Source organism: Equus quagga, chromosome 9 (genome assembly GCF_021613505.1).
Source record: "Equus quagga isolate Etosha38 chromosome 9, UCLA_HA_Equagga_1.0, whole genome shotgun sequence".
In the NCBI taxonomy this organism is placed as follows: domain Eukaryota; kingdom Metazoa; phylum Chordata; class Mammalia; order Perissodactyla; family Equidae; genus Equus; species Equus quagga.
Genome location: NC_060275.1, coordinates 13865134 through 13889842, shown reverse-complemented (window position 1 = coordinate 13889842; position 24709 = coordinate 13865134). Strand labels below are relative to the sequence as shown.

Genomic DNA, 24709 nt, shown 5'->3' with positions numbered 1-24709 from the left:
GAACTTCTTCAGTGTCAGGCTCTGGGATAAGCTCTACAAATGTTATCTTATTTGTTGCTCACAGTAACACTGGAGTAGATATTATTAGCCTGATTTTATGGAGGGGTTGTCATTGCCACCTCTGTGCCAGTAAATGGCAGAGCTGCGATTCAAACTCAGGGTAATCGTATTCTAAAGCAGGATTTCTCAACATCGGCCCTACTGACATTTTGGGCCAGACAATTCTTTCTTGTGAGGGACTTGTCCGTGCATTGTAGGAGGGTTAGCGGCATCCCTGGTCTCTACTCACGGGATACCATTAGCGACCCTCTCCCCAGTGGTGACAGTCAAAACTGTCGCCAGGCACTGCCAAATACCCTCCAAGAGGCGGAATCATCCCCCAGTTGAGAGACATTTCACCTAAAGCCCAAAACTAAAATGCATCCCAAAGCAGATTATTGTAAAGCTTCACTTATTCTAAAGTCAATATTTTGATAAATAAACATAAAGCCTTTGAAAAAATCTAGCAACTAATAAAAATGTTTCCATTTATTAATAAAAATACATAAAGTTTTAGAACCAAGTGAGACAACTCAGTGTCATGGAAACAGAACACTGGTTTGGGAGCTGGAGGATTAGACTCAAATTCTGACCTTGGGAAAATTGGTTCATCTCTTGGTCCTCAGTGTCCTTACTTATAAACCGAGGGGGGTGATTTGATGATATTCAATGAAAAAAAATAGCTTTACAATTGTTCCCGTTCAATATGTTAGGCAATGATGGGTAGGCTTTACACCTGTGATGACAACTCGAGTTTCACACAACAGAAGACACAGCTATTTATTATTATGCTATTTCAGGTCAGGGGCATTTTCCGGGTGACTGCCTGGTGCAGCTCCTGAGGTTTCCTTGCCTGGATCCCTTGGGGGACCAGGGTCAACAGCTCACGGAAGATGAGTCACAGTGAACACAAAGAGATGCTATCCTGTGGAGTTTGCTCTTTTATAGTCATTGCCCTGCCAAAGACTTTTTATAATTCTTGCTATTATAACCTCCTACAGGAAACATGCAAGAGGAAAAAATAGCAACTATTAGACACAAAAACTTTCATTATAATTTATTTCTACAAATTTTTAGTCCTCTGCAAAATGCCTTCTTGGAAATTAATTTTAGCCCCACCCTACCATGGATAGTTTCTCTTTACAACATCTGACGCTTGACACCATGGGTCATGTATATTTTAGATAAATCCACTCTCAATCAATTTAGTTGTAATTCATGGTGTCCATCCATATGACTCTTTGAAGCGTTACCATGGACCAATTGTCTTTTTTCTTTTTGATTTTCAAATGGTCACAGTTGGGCCAGTAGAAGTCCCTTTAAATTTGTCCTTTTTAAGCAATCCTTCCAGATGACTCTAAAACATCTTCACTTTTTGACAAGATGTTTTGGATCTGTCGTGAATTTTTTTGGCTCAAAGAAGGGTCAGCTACTTTTACAAAGCCCTGGTTCCATTTCTCGATAACAGTATTAAAGTCCATAATCCGCATGTGCAAGTTTCACTGGATTTAAAGTGGCATGGAAGCTGCTTGCCGTGTGAGTGAAAGAGCCAGAAAAGTATATTCATTTACAAGGTCATGTGTTCAAGTTTATATTTTTTTATTTAGCTCTAGCATTGCTGTGCTTTCTTATCTTGTTTTAATATAAAAGTCTTAAAAATTTATTTCCCTTTTTTTGAGCTGCCTGATCTTCTCTTCTCTTACATAACATTTCCATCGAAATAGAATGTCATACATTTTTTCAAAAATCACGTGTTTATATTATGATAGTATTTTAAACTTACACAAAATTGAATTTTCCAGAACACAATTGAGCTTTACCAAAAACATTTGAAAAAATAATTATTATAATACGCTACTTATTCTACCACTTCTGTGAGAAGTAATAGTTTGTAATTTGGCATGAACACATGGGTAGACGCCCATTGGGATGCAGATGACTCATAGTCTCTTTGTTCACCCTCTATGCAATTATCCTGAAATTTCTTACATTGTATACACCAATGATTTTCCTTTTTTGTCATCTTCTGAGTATGTCATCAGTTATGAAAAAGAAAAATAAATTCTGATTTTTCTACATAGGGGCATCAGGGAATATGAAAACATAGAACAGCCAGCATTTTGAACTGTGATAAATATGCCCTTTGAGAGTTTATTTAATATTTACCACATTTGAATATTTGCTAGTATCATTATTCATCTCTATTCCTGGTAGTTTTATTGTCGAATGTATAATTTCTTAGAATTTTTTAAAATATAAAAACATGTATGCATCACCTCAATATTTTACCAGTCTAGTTTACTAAAAGACAATTAGGAATGTCAGAAAAGACAACCAAATTAATATCAGAATCAAGTAAAATTAGAAATGATCAAAGAATGATGTTAAATATTTATACTTATTAAAGCTTTCTTCAAAAAGTTAGGAAGAATGACTTCTGGAGATTTATATAATTTTTATAATACCGTAGCTTGGGTTTCACATGAGCTAGCTCAGAAAAGACATGAGCATTTTTGAGTCTTGACACTTTGCCATGATATTTTATATTTCTGGTACATCCATATATTCATAAATACCAATCTGTACAATTAAGACATTTTGAGGAGGAAGATTGGCCCTGAGCTAACACCTGTGGCCAATCTTCCTCTTTTTGCTTGAGGAAGAGTGGCCCTGAGCTAACGTCCATGCCTATCTTCCTCTATTTTGTACGTGGGTTGCTGCCACAGCATGGTTGGATGTAGGTCTGTGCCAAGGATCTGAACCCCTGAACCTGGGGCCGCTGAAGCAGAGCGTGCTGAACTTAACCACTAAGGCCCTGGTCTGGCCCCTTTAGGACTTTTTTTTAAAAAAGAAAACTACAAGAAATTTAAAAAGTTAGTCTGACTAGGAGGAATTTCAGCCAATAAGTAGGGAAGATTCCTTTTTTCTTGCGAGGCTTCACATTAATTACTAGGTTCTTTTTATGAGGTAGTGATTAAAGGTTTAAAACTCTGAAGAGCAGACATTATTCAAAAGGCTTTTCCACACAGCCATTTATATTTTACTCAAGATAATGTTACATAATGATCAATATGACTTCCAACATCATCTCAGCCTTCTCTTGGTCAAATTTTTCTCCTTGAACTGTTTCAAAGATCATACAATGGGACCCTCCCACCCCTCACCCCTCATCTTAGGAAGGAAAAATACAAAGGGAATACCCAAGTTCAAGGTCTGTGGACACAAGCTAGCCAGTGCTTTTCTCCCTTTTCATCTCCTACTGAGGTGATTGATGGTGATGACTTCCATTTGCAACTTTTCCTTTTTCATTTTGGGGGCAGAGAGGTAAACTTCATCTATTTTCTATTATAATTGTTGCAAAGCAGCAAAAATGAAAAAACTATAATGACATAGTCCAAGTTATAAAGACTCATGCTTTTATTTCCTCCCTTTATAATAACAAAATAAAATAAATAATTCCATGGAAATGGGAGGTCCTTGTTGATCTTCCTCTCTCAGTGATGTTACCAACTCCGTTGTTCACCAACAGAGGAGTCATAGTCCCAATGAATTGACCACAAAACTGTGAGGCAGAAATGTTTAAGGACCTTGGCATATTCTACCCCCCGAGTCTATCAGTTGGGAAGAGATAACTACAATATTCTTTAAGGCATTGACAATCTTCGTGTTTGGCCAAGGCAAAATGAGAAAGAGGGCTCACGTTCTTCATGCTCCACAACAGCATAGAACTAGCGGGTGGGCAATGACACCTGGGCTGGTGGTGCCTTGTTGCCTGCAAAGACCCCACTTGGGAATTTTAAAATGACTGCTAATTTGTATATCAAATTTGCCTGTTGACTTGGCCTTCTCTCTCACTCTGACTCATAATAATTATTATTGCAGATTAAGAGGATGTGGAAATTTGGGTAGCTTCCAATTCTCTGCGACTTATTAAGACTAATACTAACACTAATAATGCCTTTATAAGTTTTCATATCTCTTTCTGAGCTGTTCCACTTTCCCCTAGCCAATAAGATGGTGCTATTAATTAGACATCTGAAGCCTTGACGTTGAAAGCCCCCACAGAGGCACTGACAGCAACGCTGACCTGTTTAATTAAATCCCCATACATAATTTCTTTACCCAGTGTCAGAATGGTCCTTCACACCTTCTCCCTACCTATACTTCCCACTAGGGATGTGGTTCAAATATCGCACATAAGGTCCCATAAAGAAAACCTACGTCTTTCTACTGAAAATCCAACCAGTAAGATTCTACGAGTCACAAACTGAGACTGTAGAACAAATCCACCATTGCTTAGCAGTTATTTAGATCTTTCATACAATTAGCTGGGGGAATATAAGTTAAATGACTCCTTGGCTGTGTCTGTGTATTGTCCATCCACACCCAGGAGGCAGCACAGTTGCAGAAGTGATTCTCATATGCATAGTTCACTGTATCACTTCCTAGTAGAGGAGCTGTTTGAATCTCAGATTCCATAGACATAAGGGTCTAGAGAACTTCAGATGGAGTGCCAAAGAAAATCAAGCCTTGGGTGTAGTAGCGATCATTAGAATATTGGGATTATGAAAGCCACACTGGAAAAGGAAAAAGCTAAAACTACTTAATCAAATAATTGCAGGATCATAAATTATATCTCTCAAGTCCAAATTTAGCTTCATATTTGGAATTTCCTAGATATTCAATAACTACTTCTCCCTTTTATGTCTTGTTGCCTACGTAGTTAGCGCTAATCTTGCCTCCCACCTCATTAAACCGAGTTTTCACTTTTTTTTTGTGAGGAAGATTGTTGCTGAGCTAACATCTGTGCCAGTCTTCCTCTATTTTGTGTGGGATGCCACCACAGTGTGGCTTGATCAGCAGTGCCATGTCTGTGCCTAGGATCCAAACCTGCAAACTCCAGGCTGCTGAAGTGGAGTACTTGAACTTAACCACTACACCACCAGGCCAGCCCCACAAGTTTTCATTTTTTATTTGACATTTTTTTAATAGCATGTATTGCAATATATTTTATTTTATTTTAATTTTTTATTGCAGTAACATTGGATTATAACATTATATAGCTTTCAGATGTACATGGTAATATATGTAGAATTCCGTGTAGATTACATCATGTTCACCACTCGGAAACTAATTACAGTCCATCACCACACATGTGAGCCTAATCACCCCTTTTGCCCTCCCCCCTTCCCCTATGGTAACCACCAATCCAATCTCTGTTTCTATGTGTTTTTTTGTCGTTGTTTTTATCTTCTACTTATGAGTGAGATCATATGATATTTGACTTTCTCCCTCTGACTTATTTCACTTAGCATAATACCCTCAAATTCCATCCATGTTGTCACAAATGGCCGGATTTCATCATTTCTTATGGCTGAGCAGTATTCCATTATGTGTATATACCACGTCTTTATCCATTCGTCCCTTGATGGGCATCTAGGTTGCTTCCAAGTCTTGGCTATTGTGAATAATGCTACAATGAACATTGGGCTGCATGTATCTTTATGCATTTGTGTTTTCAAGTTCTTTGGATAAATACCCAGCAGTGGAATAGCTGGATCATATTTGACTCTTTTTGATAGTTGTCTAGATTTAATCAGCGAGTAATTATTAAATGACTCCCTCAGACTGAGCAAACCGAAATAATTAAATGCGTTTCATTTTGTAGCCATTGATTTATTAACTCTCCCAGTTTATGACACTGTCCCCAATGAGCAATCCAGATCCTAAGCAAGGCCATGGGGCAGCTGCACATTTCATTACTGCCCCGCATGCTAACAAATACACAACACAACTACTAGTGGTGAAGGCTTGACTTCTTGTTGAATTTCACCAGGTCCCTACTTGCTCAGCAGGACCTAACTGCTTTCCTTGCTCCTTGTTGTCAGATGCTGCACTTTAACACCATCTCAGGACGTGGAGACTCTTCTATTACTCAGGTAAAGACAATCTGTTCTTTTAGAAAAAGGGAATGTGAGACTAAATTTTATTTATTTTGAGGAAGATTGGCCCTGAGCCAACATCTGTTGCCATTCTTCCTCTTTCTGCTTGAGGAAGTTTGTCGCTGAGCTAACATCTGTGCCAATCGTCCTCTATTTTACGTGGGATGCTGCCACAGTGTGGCTTGATGAACTCTAGTAGGTCCGGGCCCAGGATCTGAACTTGCAAACCCCAGGCCGCCAAAGCAGAGCGTGAGAACTTAACCACTAGGCCACTGGGCCAGCTCCTAAATTTTAAAAAAATTATTGTCTTGCTGATATATTTCATTATGCTCTCTATCCTTTCAAAGCAAAGAAACATGTCTCATTCAGATGTCCACATTGTGGATATTTCAAATACAATTTTTGATAGTTTACTTGTTAATTATTAATATACCAACACATTACTTGTGTGTTGGCCAGATTTTGGCAAGATAAAACAGAACTAAATGTTTTGCTTTTGTCCTTTGGTATTTATAGCCAACTCATATTGGTAAAAGGAATTGTTTAGTGCACATATTAGGCACACAAATTAATTATCTTCTGTTAACAATTTTATTCTCAGCTTAATGGTTTATTTTAGTAAATCCTTTAATTATCTTTGATCTCAGACATTATTATGAGAAATGGGGAGAAATTGTAGACATATGTGTCATTGCTACTTTTGTAAGCATCATTATTTTTCAACTCTTTTATTATGGTATGATATACAAGTTTTATTTCACGTGTAAATAAGAGTACTCATATCTTTGGAATCCAAGAATAAATTTTTATAATTCCTTTTGATAACAGCCAGGACTCCAATCTCAACTGAAAAGAGTTCTCTCCGATATAAACACATCTCACAAGGACTATGAGCTCAGCATTGCCAATGGTCTTTTTGCGGAAAAAGTGTTTGACATTCATCAAGTAAGTGCAGCCTCCCATGTTAGAAGGTTATTTTCACTCTGGACCCTAGTCTTATTCAATCCACCATCTGAATAAAGGCTTGTACCTTTCTGCCGAGCCACACAAAAGTGATTTTTTTTTCTTGTCGCTACCAATCACGTTTCCTATTGTCTTCTAAATATCATCACTCTGTTTCCAAAAAACAACTTCGCTTCACCCGAGTCATCCCAAGTATTCAAGGCCACCAGACGGACAGGCTCCACAACAGAAGAGAACCTGTCCCCTAGCTGTGATCGACACTGGGGTGGGGGAGCAGACAGCCCATTTAGGGTTGTCCATGGGTGGCAGAGGAGAAAGTCTGCCCATTTCTCCTCTGAGCTTTGTGTCTACTGAGATAGTTTGCATTCTCACTGCTGAGTTCTCTCTCTTCACTCCCTTTTTACGCAGCCATGCCATTTCATCTCTCCTTCCAGGAGCTACTTACTTATCTTTTCAGTAAGATCACTTATAAAAGAGTTCCTGGTAGGAGACACTGCCAGATAAAGTCAGCCATTGGCAGAGGAGCAACTTAGACTCAACACAGAGGTGGGGAATGGGTTCACTTGAGGTCATCAGACTAATTTTTAGTATTACTATATGGTATTTATATTATCAATTCATTCATTGTAGCATCCTGCTCCCCCTAAGACCATTGAGACCCAGAATGCCCTCTATGTGCTACTATGCTCATCCCATGCTTTGGACCCATCATTGCTGTGACAAGCAGAAGCTGGTTAGTACTATTCAAGCAGACACAGAGGCCATGAGTCTCTGGGCGTGTTTGCTCTCCCGTTTAACTCTCCACTTCTCAGGTAGCTACAAAACTCCACCGCCTCTGTGACATCTCTGGGCTGATCTCCACTTGCGTCTTTGCCAGCTCTCTGTGTTCCACCCAACCATTATTGTTTCCTCTGTCTGTCACCCACTCAAATTCTTTGCCCCTTTCCAACACCACTCCCAAATCCTTTGACAGTCTGCCAGTTATGAAGCATTAGGCCACTTTGTTTTTTAATCTTCCCAAAACAATCTTGCACAAGCTTTACAGGGGCCACCCTGTATATTCGGCCCCACCTTTTGTGTGTCTACTCCCACGCATACTGCTGTGTCCCTGAGGGACTGCTACCTCTTTTAAACTGGAAGTTGATGCATCTATCATTGCTACTATTTATAGTAGATTTCCATGTTCCTTTTTCTAGCACTCAGTGCAGTGTACCTAGAAGCACAATAAAGGTGAGATCTGATCAAAAATATGAAAAATAGAGATACTGCCATTTTTTTCCTCCCAAACATTTACAAGTACAGTTAGTTATTCTAAAAAGGACTTTTGATTAAAAATGTAACTATTATCAGCTTTCAATCATTCAGATGAATACAAAGATAGATAATCTCCAAACTTTTTACATTTTGTTTTATAACACTTTTTTTTCACTTACATTCGAATATGGAGAAGTCCACTGGAATTGGTGATGATAATAATAATACATAAATTGTCTTTACAAAAAGTATGGTATTGTAGAAGGACCAAGCCACCATCTCTGAAATCTTGTTCTCCTTCCTCCTCTAATCCGTGCTAAATATGCCTTGGATCAGACCTCTGTAAACGTTACTCCATACACCCCAATTCTTACCCATTTGGGGCAACTTTACTGTCCCTGTGGATGACTCAACTTCCCTCCTTACAATTTCCTGACCTTCGCTCTACACCGTTATAGTAACTGATGCCCAAGCCACACCCTGAAACTAATCAACACTCACAACTATTGTGCTTCTGAAATCTACACCTCTAGCTTCCCATTTTGTGGCCACATGATCCCATGGTTCTTATTCTTTTTATTTCATCCCCACTTTACCTGTTCTTCAACTGCATTGAGCTATTCAATCTCTGGAACTCTCTATTTTCTCTTAACTATCAGCTTTCTCGTAGCTTTATTGCCATACCAAACTACTATATGCATCCATTCCTTAATCACTCTCTTACCAACACCCTCCTTCCCCAACAAAGCCCCAAATCTGGATCAGTCCATGACTTCCCTCAGCAATTGTGTCTGGGCTACTATATGATACTTGTGGAAAGCCTAAAAGTGTGCAGTTACCGCTACAGCATCACGGTCTCCCATCCCAGCTAAACTTCCTCAGTGGTGTCCAACAGTGAACTTTTGCGTTCACACTAATTTCTCTCATTCTTCACAACAGTTATTGAAATCTCTTCTACTTTTCTCAATTTCCCAACAACCCCTACTGGCACCATCAGTTTCAACTAGGTCTGTGTCATGAACTCTAGGTCTTTTGATGCCTTAGATTTGTCTTGTTGCTCCTGGAGCGTGAGAAAGCCCAGTGTTGTAGGGGTCAAAGTCAGGCCTGGAAGCCACGGGATTTAGTGGAAATGTCCCCCTGCCCATTCTCCAGCACACAGCCTGCCTCCTGGAGTCGTCAGAATCAGACAGTAATGGGACATCAACTGCTGTATTTGGGTGGGTGGGAAGATGTCTGGGTCACCCAGGACAGCCCGAGATCCTGGGCGACACCCCTTTGCTCACCCAGACTACTGCTCTGGGTGTCCAGGGGTGACTGGTCAGAAGGAATGGGGAGGCTCTGCTCACTGCCCCACACACCCACTGCTCTTGGCCTGGCCAAGACAAGACACTGGGACTTGGTCTGAAATTCCGCAAATCTTTTGTCATGTGTGCCTCAAAAATAGAATTCCCAACTTGGGACAAGCACTTTCAACTTTTAAACTTTATTTCTTTTGGTATAAGAAAGTAATTTAATACTGAAATGAAAGTACATGCTGTAATATACACAGAATGAATATTTTACTTCTGGATAGGCAATTAGATCTTCTTAAAATGTAATGGAAGAATTTTCGAGAGACAAAGCAACAGGGTGGCTCTTAAAGGTAAGTAAATTATATAAATTCATAGAACAGATTGCATAGAAGGAAGAAAATTGGACTTGAATTGTCTTCTATAGCATTAGCTAACACCTCCATCAGATTTGGTAGAAGCATCACAGGTGTTGTTTAATTTTCATTGTGTTATCCTTGCAGGATTTTAATTTATCCCATTTCTGGTAATGCCATCTTGATCACTTGATTAAAGTGATGTCTGCTAGGTTTCCCTGCTGTGAGGTTACTCTTTGCCTTTGTTATTAGATATTTTGTGGGGAAGTGCTTTGAAGTTGTGTAAATATCCCAATCTTGATCAAACTATTTATTTACTTATTTATTTATGTCAATATGAATTCATGCTGTACTATTTTAGTCAAGGGATTATAATCCATTGTTATTATTTTCATGGTTAAATTACCCTTTCACTTTGGCTTCTGTGTTTGACACGTCCCCTCATTCATGGAACACTTTCTCACTTTCTACCATGAGATGTTCTAATCTCAACTTCTTCTTTTCCTGCCTCAACCCTAGAATCAGCCATTTCTCCAGGAGCCCTAGTTTCTTTTTAGGAAAATGCATGCCTGTATTTATATGAATGTTCATCTCTTTATTATATGAAGTGAAAACTATGAGTTCACACTGATGTCTCCAATTCCAGTCGGACACCACAGGGTTTGCTTTTTGTTTTCGCTCTATACATTTGTAACTCCCTTCTCTAACAGTGAGAAAACTGGCTGCCATTATCTTTATATACTTACTTATTTCACCAATTCCCCTTTACATAACCACTCTCCCATCACTGAAGCTGTTGCCCCTCCCAATGCGGGAACACCTTCCTCATCCCATGAGAGATCTGCCTGTCCATACCAGGCTGCTCCTCCGTGAGTATACCTCCTCTCTCCATGAAGTCTCCCACACCCCACGATGGTCTGCTCCTCCACAGGATGTCCTTCTCATTCTTTTGGGCTTTGACACCCCATATAGATGCCCTCCTCATTCCATTTAAAGTCTAACACCCACAGGAGGCCATTTCTCCTCAGGGGTGCCTCTGGACTTTGCCTGGGCTCCAAATTCCAGAGCTGAGCCTCCCTGACAAGGAGATGTGCTTTTCATCTTCCTTGGCCACTAATACCTTGTGTTGAATCACTCCTGGATATGAATGGTCTCCTCACTATGGTGGGGCTCTGCTATCCATCTCTACTACTGTGATCCTCCCTACACTGAAATGAATACCTACCTGGATGTGCCCTTCCTAATCATCTTGAGTCTGAATTGTTCAGGAAGGAAATGCAAGGGAGAGGGGATAAAAATGAGCTAGTTTTACCTTCTTAATATGTCTCTAAAATTAGTTTCATCTTCCCCACGCCCCTGGAAACTGCCAATACCTCAATTCAGGACCTCTTCATGTCTCTCAGGGTAAACTATAATGACCTTCTAACAAGTCTCTCTATTTCCAATCCATTTCTTCTCTTCTGATTCCTGAGTCACTTTATGAAATTTGAGAACTAGGGACATTCCAGGTAGAAGGAATGCTGCTCAGAGGCCTCCAGAGAGAGAAGACACATGGCACTTCACAGGCTCTTCAGGTAGTAGGGTATGGCCAGAGAGTAGAGTATGAAGGGGGAAAATGGCTTGAAATGAGATCAGCAGATCAGCAGAGCCTGGCAGGCCAGGTCCAGGGCCTTGGGCTTTATCTTAAGTCCAAGAAGTAGTCTTGAAGGGTTTTCAGTAGGAAGGGGGTGACACAAGTAAAGGGGGACTAGTTAGGAGGCTATTGAAGTATTTATGGTGAGAAAGCAGTGGTAAAGCGAAGGAGGTGGGCATTAGCGGTAATCTCTGTTAGTCTCCCCTAATACACTTCAAATTAATCTAAATTACAACAGCATGGTTGCTATGCAAATTCACCTTCAAGTTCTCCAGCTCCCCTTCCAGCCACATTTCCATATTTCTAACCATCTTGCATCATCTTTGAAGCAGGAATGAGTCCTTGAGTAAGGTGGTGGAAATGAAGAGACAAGTTCAAAAACATATTTCTTATATGCTTAGTTGGTGGTGATTTGTAAATACAAGACCTGTATATCACTTACAGAAATTGTATATGATTTATATTTATAGAACTATACTGAGCGTGCTGAAAGATTATACAATGCCAAAGTGGAACGAGTTGACTTCACAAATGATATAGAAGATACAAGATATAAAATTAACAAATGGATTGAAAATGAGACACATGGTGAGTGCAATACCCTATTCTTCTACAAGGTTTGTCAGTTAATTGTGACAGTTGAGAACTGTCACTTAAAAGCTGGCAGTGTTTTATGAGACATATGAGGGACAGCTCCTCTTAATTCAAAGTCGTGGTTGCTGTCATTTAAAATTGCCTTAGTATTTGTCCACAATGTGGTTTTGAGTAATCTCAATAATTTGAATGCTTTATACCTTTCATAAATCTTGTCTGTTACATTATCTCATGTGACCGGGGAACAATCCTGTGAGACAAATAGATTTTACTATGACCATTTCATAAATTAGTGACAAACTGAGGTAATTTACCCAGTTGACCTCAATATCTTACACCTGGTTAGTGAACAAAGACCAGGAGTGATTTATAGGACACTATTTGCAGTGACCACACCATAGTATTTCATTCTAATGACAAACCCAATGTTTTACTCTTCCTCCTTGGACTAAAGAATTTTATTAAGATTATGACATCGTACTATCTTTGATATATATTTTTATATCATTGCTTCATCTAAATGATGTCTAGTTTATCTTTCACTTTAAAATTCTCTTCATTTATCAAAATAATATGTGTGGCAAAGGTAGTACCTTCCAGAAAAAATACATCTCTTTATTGGTAAGTCTCTTTCACAATCAGAAACTCAATTCCAGCGAATGTTCTAGATTAGTACTAAACAAATAAGGGAATCTACTCATTGTCTTTTTATTATTCAACTGATTCCAAAGCTAGTCAATTCTGTACTGAAGACTTAGCCTTGATTTATGCTCTGAACAATATACGTGTATTTGCTGAGTCTGGCTCTGTCTCAAAAATACGAGATATGTGACTTGCATTCATAAATGCAAACATTCAACAGCATACAATTAGTCCTGGGAACAAGAATACAGTGTCTCAGTTTTTTCTTTGTTCATTCATTCATCGTTACATCAGTAGGGGGTTACTTTGACCTTTAGCCACCACATGTCTCAAATATACTGTTCGTAAATCAAGAGAAATTATGCAACGATTTTTCTAATAACTGAGTGGAATTCTCTTTTGTGTTTAGTATTTAAGGGTATCAGATTACTAATACCGTTCTCCATTGTCTCTGTTATTTATTTCTCTTTTTTACTTTCTCTTGCAAATCTGTGTATAATTACTCTCATTTTGGTAAGTATATGTTCTTAATACCCACTTAAGGGAATGTTTCAAAATGCTGCCAACATTCCACAAACCCACATGTCCATACACTACCACAGCCCATCCTTTTGGAAGTCAAATTTGATGCATCGTGACTGTGCCCTCACTTGTCTTCCAATAAATTCTGAACATTTTCCATTGCCTTTAGGATAATCCAAAATTCTTACCAGACATTCAAGTTTCTTCATTATCCGGCCCCTGCCTCCGACCTTTCCAACCTTACTCCCCCTAACGCGTAGGAAGGAGTTAGGATTTCCCGGAATACGCTTTACTCGTCCAGGCTTTCATGTCTTTGAATAAACAGTCCCAGCTCTAGGGAAGTTCTCCCCGCCCCCATCTTGCCTTCTCCTCAAGCAGGTGGCCCAGTCAGAGTTTGATGCCCCCATCTGTGCTCCCACAGCACACTGAGCACATGGGTTTGATACCAGTGTGCTTCAACTGCGTTTGGTTGCCGCCTCCCCTGTGCTGGACTGTGAGCCCGGTGATGACATGGACTGTCTTTCATTGTTGTGATTCAAGTATCCAGAAGAGTGCAGGGCATCTACCAAAAATCTTGTTAAAGTGGAATAAAGGAAGTAATCGGCCCTTTAGACAGAATGGAGTTAAATCACATTTGGAGTGCTGTGGCTTTGTCAGTGCAGTAAAGGCAGCTTGGTGCCTACCAGCAGGGAGGGGCTCTGGGAACTGTCTTCCTGGGTTGGAATCCTGTTGCCATAACTTTCTTGTGTGAAGTTGCACAAATTACTTAACCTCTCTGTGCCCCAGTTTCCTCAACAGGAAACAGGAACAATAATAGTGCCTACCTCACAGGGATTTTGTGAGGAGTAAGCCAAATATCGCACATAAAGGGTTTAGAAAATGTTGGACAGAGTAATTGCTTATAGATTATTACTAATATACTAATTATGACTGTCAACGAAAAATAATCCATAACCAATCTGTAAATGAAAATTTGGGTGAGTTTATTCTGAGCTTAAATCTGAGGATTATAACCTGGGAGAGTCCTTCCACAAAGGAACAGAGCACTCCAAAGAAGTTGGGGTATACAGGGTGGTTATATACCCTCAAAGAGGATGTTTCACATATGATTGAAATGTCTGTTTTACAATAGTCACGAGGCTGCTCTGTCAGCACAGCAATTGATGGAAATGACAGATAGGTCTGCTGTCTCACTGAAAGCCGCAGGGTGGCAGGTGTGTTGCCTCGGGCTGGGCAGTCACAGATGAGCACTGCAATCGGTTCCCAGCCTAAAGAAAGATGCTTAATCTTTAAGGAGATGCCAACGTTGGGAGGGGGAAAGAAGTTGCACCTTTATCTCAAGGGCCTTTGCTCTTGCCATAGGGAATCTCTAAAGCAGACATACAAGGTATGCTCAACGGCCTCGGTCAGGCTCTTTTGGAAATACAAGGTCAGGTCGAATTAGGTTTACACAAAATGGTTTCCTCATATACTCCAATATATCCTGTTACTTGCCATTTTTATTTGTCATGATTATAATTTCATGTGATAAGAAAAATATGCTCATTGGTCTTTTAAAAATTTTTTAATATGAGTTAAAAAATGATCATGTTTTCTCAATTTATTTTTCAAAGGCAAAATCAAGAACATCTTTCATGAAGGCAGCCTGAGTTCCTCTGCTGTAATGGTGCTGGTGAATGCTGTGTACTTCAAAGGCAAGTGGGAGGCAGCCTTCGCCAAGAGTGAAACCCTAAATTGCCATTTCAAATCTCCCAAGGTATGGAAATCTATTTAATTTGGGAAGTTTTTTGTCAATAGCATTCCTTTGCAGAAACTGTGGTATTTATATAGATAAATGCTGGGTTCACCATTTCTTTACTCATTTTTAATACCGCATTACCAATACTATACCATCAATTGCTTATAAAACTAACTTTCTGTTGTCCTGCTAATGCAGGTTATAAAACACAATGAGAGGTAACCTATAAATTGATATTTTAAAAAATATATTCAAAATTGAGAAAAGTAATAAAGTATGAGTTTATTTTAAGATTTTCCAGTTTGGGGCCTATAAGAAAATGTGACAACAGCGTACCTCTTATTTTTCGTGATTCTAACGGTGGGGTATACAGTTAGTGTCATTCGATAGCAGTGATTTTTCCTGAGACAAAGCAGGAATGTGTTTCTTTTGACAAAGGAAAAATTATGTTTGATAGAACTGTGCATTTCCAAGTATTGGTTGTATCTGTTTCTTCCTTTAATTCTTTTTGATTTAAAACATCTTAATCCAGCTTCATAAAACATATATTCTTGTTGTTTTACCAATTTGTACATAATCGTCTTAGTACAGTAGAAACATCGAAGGCCCTGGAGTCAGAAATCCTGTGTCGGGGTCCTTGCCTTGCCTCGTAGAAGCTGTGCTGTCTTAGGCAAGTTCACTTAAGCACTGGAGACCTCCTTATCTTCACAAGCACAATAAAGAGATTCCTTTGATCCACCTCTAAAATCTCTTTCAGTCACTCAATCTTTAATGTTGAGGGACAGAAATTCAGATTTGACTTTTAAACTTTTACTTTTAAAGTGGAAAATACTATTGAAAGGTACTTTCTGCGTTTTCCCACATCAGAAGTTTTAAACACAGGAGTGCTGGGAGCTGATAGAAATCAAAGATCCCTGAATGAGTGATGAGAGGAGAAATAAAAGGCCATCTAGGCAGGCTGTATCTGCAGGTATGGTGATGCTTTGGGAGGAAGGCCAAGACACTTGAACAGGGATGAGGATGACCTTTAGGCTGGCTGAGGTGGCTTCGAGTGAAGCCAGCCCCAGCCCTGTGGTGAGTCTGTCGCTGCAGGCTCCTAAGGAGAGCCTGATGGAGTAAGTTTATAAGGTAGGTGTCTCTGCGGGAACAAAGAGAGGGGCACAAAAATGTTTTGAAAACTGTATATGAAAAAATAACATTATGATAAATCCTAATAAAACACAGCTCTGTCTTATAGAGACATTTTCTGTATAATGGCAATAGGAAGCATATTAGGCAGTACTAGAATTTTGGTGACTGCGGCTGGCATTGTTAACTGAGTTTGGAAGTGAGTTTTCACTCCCCACTCTATCCTTCAACTCCTCCTCCAGCAGATTGCATCTGCTGATTCATTTCCATCAACGAAGATGAAGCATATCTATCTCTTGCACTGTTTGTGGGGTTTTTATTCCTCCTAAAGAAGTTTTTCCTTAAATAACTATTAATATATCATAACTATTTAAAATAACTTTCCTGCCTGTATTATATTCCTTATAGTACAGATGTAATATATGGCTTATAATAGGCTTTGGAATCTATATCACTGTGGTCAGTTTTGGTTCCATCACTTTCAAGATTGGTGAAATTACCTCTTCGCTAAAAAGTCTAGTTTCAGTTTTTCTCCAGCATGCCCCAGCTGTGGGATTCTCCCCTTACTCTGGTGTGGTAATGAGATACTGTGGCTGCGACATGCCAGCCCCTATTTGTACCAGGCTCAATTCAGCTGATCTGTCTCACTAGGCAGGTGCCTTTTTTCCTTCACTGCTCCATGTGCGTTCTTTCTGAGGTTTGGCTTCTCAGTCAAAAAGGACAACCTTTACAGAGGGAGAAGGATATTTGGTTCAAACACAGATAATTACGTATCCATCCCACCCCCACAGAACTTTCTGTCCTAAAGGGAAACATGACAGGAAAGATGGCAAGTTTGCAGAATTACAATCCCTTTTAGGAAAAAGATGGTTTATGACACCTGTATGGTGTTTCCAAATCTACAAATGATATCCTCAAGATAAGAGCTACCGCAGCCGGACCGGTGGTACAGCAGTTAGGTTCCCACATTCTGCTTCTCAGCGGCCCTGGGTTCACCTGTTTGGATCCCAGGTGTGGACATGGCGCTGCTTGGCACACCATGTTGTGGTAGGGGTCCCACATATAAAGTAGAGGAAGATGGGCACGGATGTTAGCTCAGGGCCAGACTTCCTCAGCAAAAAGAAGAGGATGGGCAGTAGTTAGCTCAGGGCTAATCTTCCTCAAAAAGAAAAAAAAAAAGAGCTACCACTGTGTTTCCCCCAAGTTAATTTGAGGCTTATCAAATATTCTGTAGTAATTTTTTTAGTTTTACAAGACCTCATTCTTAAATTGTGTAATTTTAATAGTACTAGTCTGTATTTTACGTCTCATGAGAGAAAAAATCTATGGCATTCATTTTTAGTTGCAATGCTATTTAATAATTATTCATTACTTACTATATAGACATTTTCAGATAAAACACTAAGTGCAAGGCAATGTTCCAAGTGCTAGATATGTTAACTCACATAATCCTTAGAAGAATCCCCTGCAGTAGAGACTATTGTTACCCCCATTATATAGATGAGGAAATGGAGGCATAGAGAGGTGAAGTAACTTGCCCAAGGTCACACAGCTGGGGAGTTTTAAACTCAGGCAGTTAAACTCAAAGTCTGTACTTTTACCACTGAGATGTGCACCAATGCAACCACTATTCACAACATGTCAGGAAAAACCTACAGGATCAACTGCACAAAACTAAAGCACTTTTCTTATTCTACTTGGTCAATAGGTGAAATAAGGTGGGCTAATAAACAATTTTTGTGACTTCATTTTCAGTGTCCTGGAAAAACAGTCGCCATGATGCATCAAGAACGGAAGTTCAATTTGTCTGTCATTCAGGATCCATCCATGCAGGTTCTCGAACTCAGATATCATGGCGACATAAGCATGTACATAATGCTGCCCAAGAGTGACATATCCCAAGTAAGTTACTACTGTCACTCCCATGATCAGGGATGATTTTAAGATGCTGTTCATTGTGTTTTCATCCTTCAACTTTAAGATTTCAGGTTGTTGGAATATTAGAGACTTACCCACTTATTCGTTTATTTGAGAAATATTTAAGGAGTACCTACTACATGCCAGGCATCATTATAGATGTTGAAATTGACTTACTTCAGTTTAGCATCATTTTAGTTGAAAAGCTGTAAAATTGGAACCCTCTCAAATATCAACTATGGAGGGAAAAGGGCAGGAGTGTAGGTCTTCTTTTCCCTTGGCCATGAAAACAATCTTTCATGTATTATTGAAATTTGGGTAGATTAAGCATCTTCAAGCAGGAAAGGTATGATGGAGTTTTGAAGTTCAGTCCTTTGAGAATTAAAATGCGTGGCCTCATTCTGTGCTGCTGTGTCTCTAGGAAAAGCAGAAGGTAGGCACTGCCCTGTGACTGATGTAGCAGGAGAAACAGAGCAGCACAGTGCGAGGGGCGGGCAGAGGCGGCCATGCAAGTCAGACATCATCACCATACCCCAGATCCTGACGTTCCTCCAGGCCTTCTTCCTCTCCTCCCCGTGAATTTGGCCACCTGAGTCTGCAGCCTGCAGTCCTGGAAGCCGAGATCTCATCTCCCTTCTCTGTACTTCCAATCAAAAGGAATATTTAGTGAGCACCTAATATGCCAGGCCTTATTCTCTGCACTTCAGTTATACTGTCTCATTTGATATGAACAGCAAGTGATCTGTCATAAGTTGGCATTCTACAGTCTGAAGTACGACAATAGAAAATATTGGTACTCAGATTAAATCAATAATTCACTTGATAATCTTTATAACAATCAGATTTTAGCACACATCAGCTATTTTAACTCCAAATAATCTGCAATAAGAGAAAAAGTAGCCCAGATAGAATAAGCAGGAGATAAAAGATAGATTTGTTCTTGCTCTGAGTTTTTCTTCTTCTCTAACAGAGTGTCCTATTTGAGTATCAAATTAGCATAAGTCTACATACCTACATAATCCTACGCAACTAAATAATGATGAGGAAGTTGGCTCTGGAGTGGGCTAAATGAGAAAAAAATTCTGACTCAGAATAAAAAGTTATTACAGATTAACCACAAACTGGATGATTTACACACAGAAAATTTAAATTAGACTAAATTTGATTATATAAATGTAACTCCTTGATAAAAATGCAAGTCAGGTTTAATAGCTGTGAAGAGCTTTTTAGGATTCCAGTGAGCCCGAATTTGAGAACAAAAGTCCATATATAAGACTTATAAGCAAGGTACATAAAAAATCTTCCCATTATAAGTCTGGAATAATTTATGATCAATTCTCAGTATTCAGGAGCTGGTGAACTCAAGATGTGAATCACTTGGGGGCAGCAATGGTGTTGGAGAGAGAGGTGTGGGCTCTGGCTGTGTAACCAAGGTTTCTAGCTGTGCAACTTGGGCACACTCCCCTACATTCTCTTGAGTTTCAGTTGTCCCATGTGTTGAGTAGGAGAGTCGACTTGGATCCAAGCCTCCCGCACAGTGTGGGTGACTGTGCTGGGAGATATTGATCACCCAAGACCTTGAGGTGAGAGCTCTGAGCTCCTTGCCTAGGGTCACCTGGGGTTCCATTGGTTTACTCCTGCACTCTGGTCAAGCATTATCATTTTCCATGTCTGTCGTGACGGGAAAATGGTCAGGAAACACTGATTTAAGGGACTTCTGATTTAAACACTGATTTAAAGGCTCCTTTCTCCCTGTGATGGTCTCTGACTCCCGAATTCCTTCATCTGTCCATTCTTCCTCTTTGGCCACATATGTTCATATGTGGGTAGAGAACAGAAGTGCCCTGAAATACAGATAAGCCACACCTTGTCATAGCAGAGCAAACCAAACGTGATTTATTAAAGAGCACTTGAGCTATTTGTTTTAATAATTTTCCATTTCCAGACACCTCCAGGACCCATTCATATTCTTACATGCAAGTATCCGGGAGAGGATAATTATGGAAAACCATCCTTGTTGTTGCTGTTTCAGCTGTTTCTTAACCAAGTGGATCTAAGTTGCCTTTTAAATATCTCTGCAGATTGAAAACAAACTGACCTTTCGGAATCTAATGGACTGGACCAATCCGAGAAAAATGAGCTCTCAGTATGTTGAGGTGTTCCTTCCTCAATTCAAGATAGAGAAGAATTATGAAACCAAACACTACTTAAAAGCCCTAGGGCTGAAAGATATCTTTGATGAGTCCAGAGCTGATCTCTCTGGTATCGCTGAAGGGGGTCGTCTGTATATATCAAAATTGATGCACAAGTCGTACATAGAGGTTACCGAGGAGGGCACAGAGGCAACTGCTGCCGCGGGAAACAACATCGTAGAAAAGCGACTCCCCGAGTCTGCAGTGTTCAGAGCCAATCACCCATTCCTATTTGTCATCAGGAAGGGGGACATCATCTTGTTTAGTGGCAAAGTCTCTTGTCCTTGAAAATCCAATTGGTTTCTATTACAATAGCTCCTGCAACATCAAGGAACTACCGCAAGTGAAAAGATTTGAGTTCAATTGGAAGCACATGGTGTTCCCTTTCATTTACTTCCTTCTAACATTGGTCGGCAGATGCTTTTGGTGACTTGACCCTTCTCAGACACCTGCTTGATGATCCTGATCTTGCTTTCAGCATTTCTGCCACCACCTGCCTTGCCTATTTCTAATTTCATTGTCTTTATTCCCACACTCATTTCTACCAGTCTCCTCCATGGCTGTTTGCACGCAGGTCTGGGCATAACATCTGGGAATTGTGGAGCGCTCCACCAGTAATGACAGGGGAGAAGCAGCCATGGGCATCTTTTCAGGAACTCTGTAGTTATCACAGATATTCTAAAAATCTGGGAAGTAAGCCCAGCTGCTAGGAATAAGTGTGAAGAATAACTTTTCCTTGCTGACCTAAGAAGACATTAGAGTGTACTTTAACACATCTGATTTGAAATCAGCATCTAATCTAGATGCTGAAAAACATGGATCAGGATTGGGGGTCAACCAAAATATTTTGTTAATAATTTCAAGTGGATATCTTTTGGCCTTTCCATGATAGAGACTTAATATGTACATAGTTTTTCGAATATTAAATACCCATTAACTGTTGCCAGTTATTTACAGCATATTATTTCAAATGCTGTGTAGTTTACAAGTTTTTTCTGTACTTATCAGAAAAAAGAAATACAGCAAATCTGTACAGTGTAAATCCTCTGACCAGTTGTGGGACTACCAGCACTTTCTTTATTTTCCAAGCCAAGGAAGCAAACAATAAAAAAAAGAATGCTTTTTAAATATAAATCTGATTTGGTTCAATGTTGTCAATTAATTAAACACAAATGTAACTTTTACAGAACCTACACAGGCTGATGAGGTCATTTTAAATACTGTGATTTAAATTAACACAGGGAAATGATTAGCATATATGAATATTTATAACAAGCCATAAGTAATTTAACAAAACAGATTAAAAACAGATTGAGAATCAATAGACCATGCTGAACTTACTTAGGATTTTATAAACAGTAGCTGCCTATTGAATTGTGTTTTCATCGCAAAAGACTTTTACCCGAATAGGGACGAGACAAATCAGGAGTAGCCTACAGCACAGCACTGTGGCACTTGGTCCTACGCCTGGCAGACACTTGATTTTTTAACAAATATTGTGGAATCCATAAATACGGTATGAATGAGTTAATGTGACATGATCTGAAAGGTGTAGAAAAGCTCCTGACAAAAACAATGTGATCACTAAGCTGCCACATTGCAAACAACTATTATGTCTTTCAGAGATTTCATGGGAAGGTATACAGTGGCATGTTTTTTGGGAGAACCTGTTTTTTCTGATTAACCACATTCCCACCTATTGCCATTCGAAAATAACATATCCCCAGACTCTGTCCTTAGGTGATAAAGACACAGGCATGGGATATAGGACAATGCATTCTGCTGGTGCCCGTGCAGTTCAAAGCATGAGAACTCCTCTGTTGAGAGGGTTCCCTGGGCAGCCATGGTGGGACTCAAAGCCACTGAGGTTTGAAGCAAGCATCAGAAAGAGTAAGAGTCAGGTTTGTAAGGAAATAGTACAGGAAAACTAAGACAAGATTGCCCTACAATTTCGGTTAGTTGGTCCTGCCCGTTTGCCCACTTTGTGGTTAAGGGCCTGGCTCGTGCAGAGAAGGGCTACATTGTCTGATCATGATCTAGGCTTACGTTGGTGGAACTTCCACAAGCTTGAAACAGCTTCCGAAACTGCAGCAGTTGTAGCAGTATTGATGTTGTCTTTTGAACGTTGTCCATATACATCAGGTTCAACAATAACAAAAGTACCAGCTGTTCAAATTCTCTCTTGACATTGAGCTTCATCCTTCTTGGGGCAAGATCTATGTCTGATTTGTTTTTGTATCCCCACATCCCCAGAACAATGCTAAACTTATGATAGGCACTCAGAATGTCTTTAGAATGAATATAGTCATTAGTCCCAAGGGTGTGATTAGGGATGGAAATGAGACCTCAAGCACCACTTTAGTGTAAGATCAAGTCATTGATCTTATAACAGATTTCTTTTTACACAAAGATGACTTTTTATCTTTTAGGATTTATGTTTCTTCAATCTGCTTATTTAACTATAGGTGTTTCCAAACACCTCCTACTCAAAACTCTCTCTATGTATGATCCTATCTGATCACACGGCTTTGATAATAGCTGATGACACCATTTATATGTTTGACTTCATCCAAATTCACAACTGCCTTCTGAATAAGTTCACCTGAATGTGCTAGAGTAAAACTAAACATGTCTCAGATGAAACACGTCACCATCCTCTGTGAGTCAGTTACACTTTCTTGGGTGCCCATTTTTCGTTAAGGACAAATATTGTCTAAAACTTCAAGCTCAAAACATCAATTGCATTCTTCTTCTTTCGTATTCTTCTTTTTCACTGTTCACTGGAACTGTTCATTGGTGTTACCACTAAAATATCTCTTGACTATCTCCTTCTTCATCCTTCCCATCGGCACTGCCCTAGTTTAGGTCTTTTACCTCTCTGGATTGCTCTGGTATCTGGTCTGCCTGCCTCTTGAGATTCTTACTGCCCTCTCACTCTTAAGCCCAAACTCATGAAGATATTCTATGTTTTCATCTACAAAGGCCAGTTAACTTCCTAAAACACAGATTGGATCAAGTCACACAGATCCTTATAAAACACTGATGGCTCTTTGGCACTTAAGGACAGAGTCTAAACCCCACCATGGCACCCAAAGCCTTTCACAGTTTTACCCTATTTCCCTTTCCACCTGGTTTTGCCACTCTCTGCCAAGGACTCTAAGCTCCAGCCACCTTGTACTAATGGAAAACCAGATCTACCATTTTCACGTTGTTCATTCCGTCCTCTCTGACTGGCAACCTCTCTCCATCTTTGTTTCACACCCATTTAATTGTTCCAACACCTGATCACATTCATGTTCTCTGTGAAGATCTCCACACTGTGCATCCTTTTATGAGAGGTGTGCTCAAATTTCTTGCTATGTTCTATTTATGTGTGTGTGCGTGCACATGTGGTGTGTGCATGGCTGGGTAGATTATAAACCCTTTAAGGGTAAGGTATGGAATATGGGGAGTATCCATTCCTCATTTTAAATGAATAAATTCCCTTATGGTCCTAAGAAAGGATCAAAATCAAACAGAGAGTGTAAGTGCAGACAGAAACTGTGGCCAGATAACAGGGGCCCTTGCCTGTACTTGTTCTCACCTCCATCAGCACCTCCTTGAGAACTTTCTGTGTTCTGTTAGTCACATACCAAAGCCTGGATAAAGGCACGATCTCCAGATGGAGGAGGAGCTTTGGTGGATCTTCCTTCTCTGCAGGAGCAGGAAGAAACTTTTTCTCACTCATTTTGCAATGAAGAAGAGGAGCAATATCATCATCTTCACCATCACTTTCTTCATCACCATCACTGCTCTATCACGTACAAAATGTTTTCACAGCCCTCATCTCAATTCTCCTTACAATCCTGTAAGACAGAAATGATTATGATTATTATTGCCATTCTCATTTCATAAGGAAAATAAAGTTCAGAGAGGTTAGGTAATTGTCCAAGATCATGTGTGTTCTTTCCATCACAACTGGCTGCCTTGGACTTCATCATGAATCTCACTTGTGCCTTGGTCATGGCCAGAGTCCTCCCCTCTCATGCTCCAACACCTTACATGGCTCACTCTTTGGCATACCCAGTGACTGACTCCAAGTGTCTCTGATGATCTCAGGCTTTTCTGGAACACTACACCTCTCACAAGTTTGGGAAAATGCATAATTACATGACTACATGTTCTTACATTTGGGTTATTTACACTTTTAGGTGATTTCATCTGGCTAGGTGTTATTTCTCTTAATAATATACTTTCTGAAAGCTTATATAGTCATAATAATAATAATAATAATATAAATACTCTTAATAAGCTCTCCTAAGTACAACTCTCTGAGAGAAGGTATGGCCATCTTTTGCTCCCTTCTAATTTCTCTCCAGCACATTCTATTCTCCTTCACTGATTGACAGATTCTGCCCATCAACAGAGAAAGGCGGTATATATGTCTTTAATTACCCGGACATCCCTTGACATTAATATTTCATTTCTATCCCCATGGACAAACCTGGAATTTGTGAAGAC

General features: G+C 39.7%; 1 protein-coding gene across 4 annotated transcripts in view; it reads left to right on the top strand.

Moving 5' to 3' along the window:
* The window catches only part of LOC124245060 (serpin B7-like), a 79354-nt gene that overhangs the window by 35100 nt on the left and 19545 nt on the right, over positions 1 to 24709 (top strand). For all 4 annotated transcript variants that reach the window (XM_046672187.1, XM_046672189.1, XM_046672188.1 and 1 more), the window contains exons 3-7: positions 5928 to 5978; positions 6810 to 6926; positions 11947 to 12064; positions 14848 to 14990; positions 17856 to 18002. In XM_046672187.1, coding sequence (XP_046528143.1) covers positions 5928 to 5978; positions 6810 to 6926; positions 11947 to 12064; positions 14848 to 14990; positions 17856 to 18002 — 576 coding nt within the window. The remainder of the gene's footprint in view (positions 1 to 5927; positions 5979 to 6809; positions 6927 to 11946; positions 12065 to 14847; positions 14991 to 17855; positions 18003 to 24709) is intronic.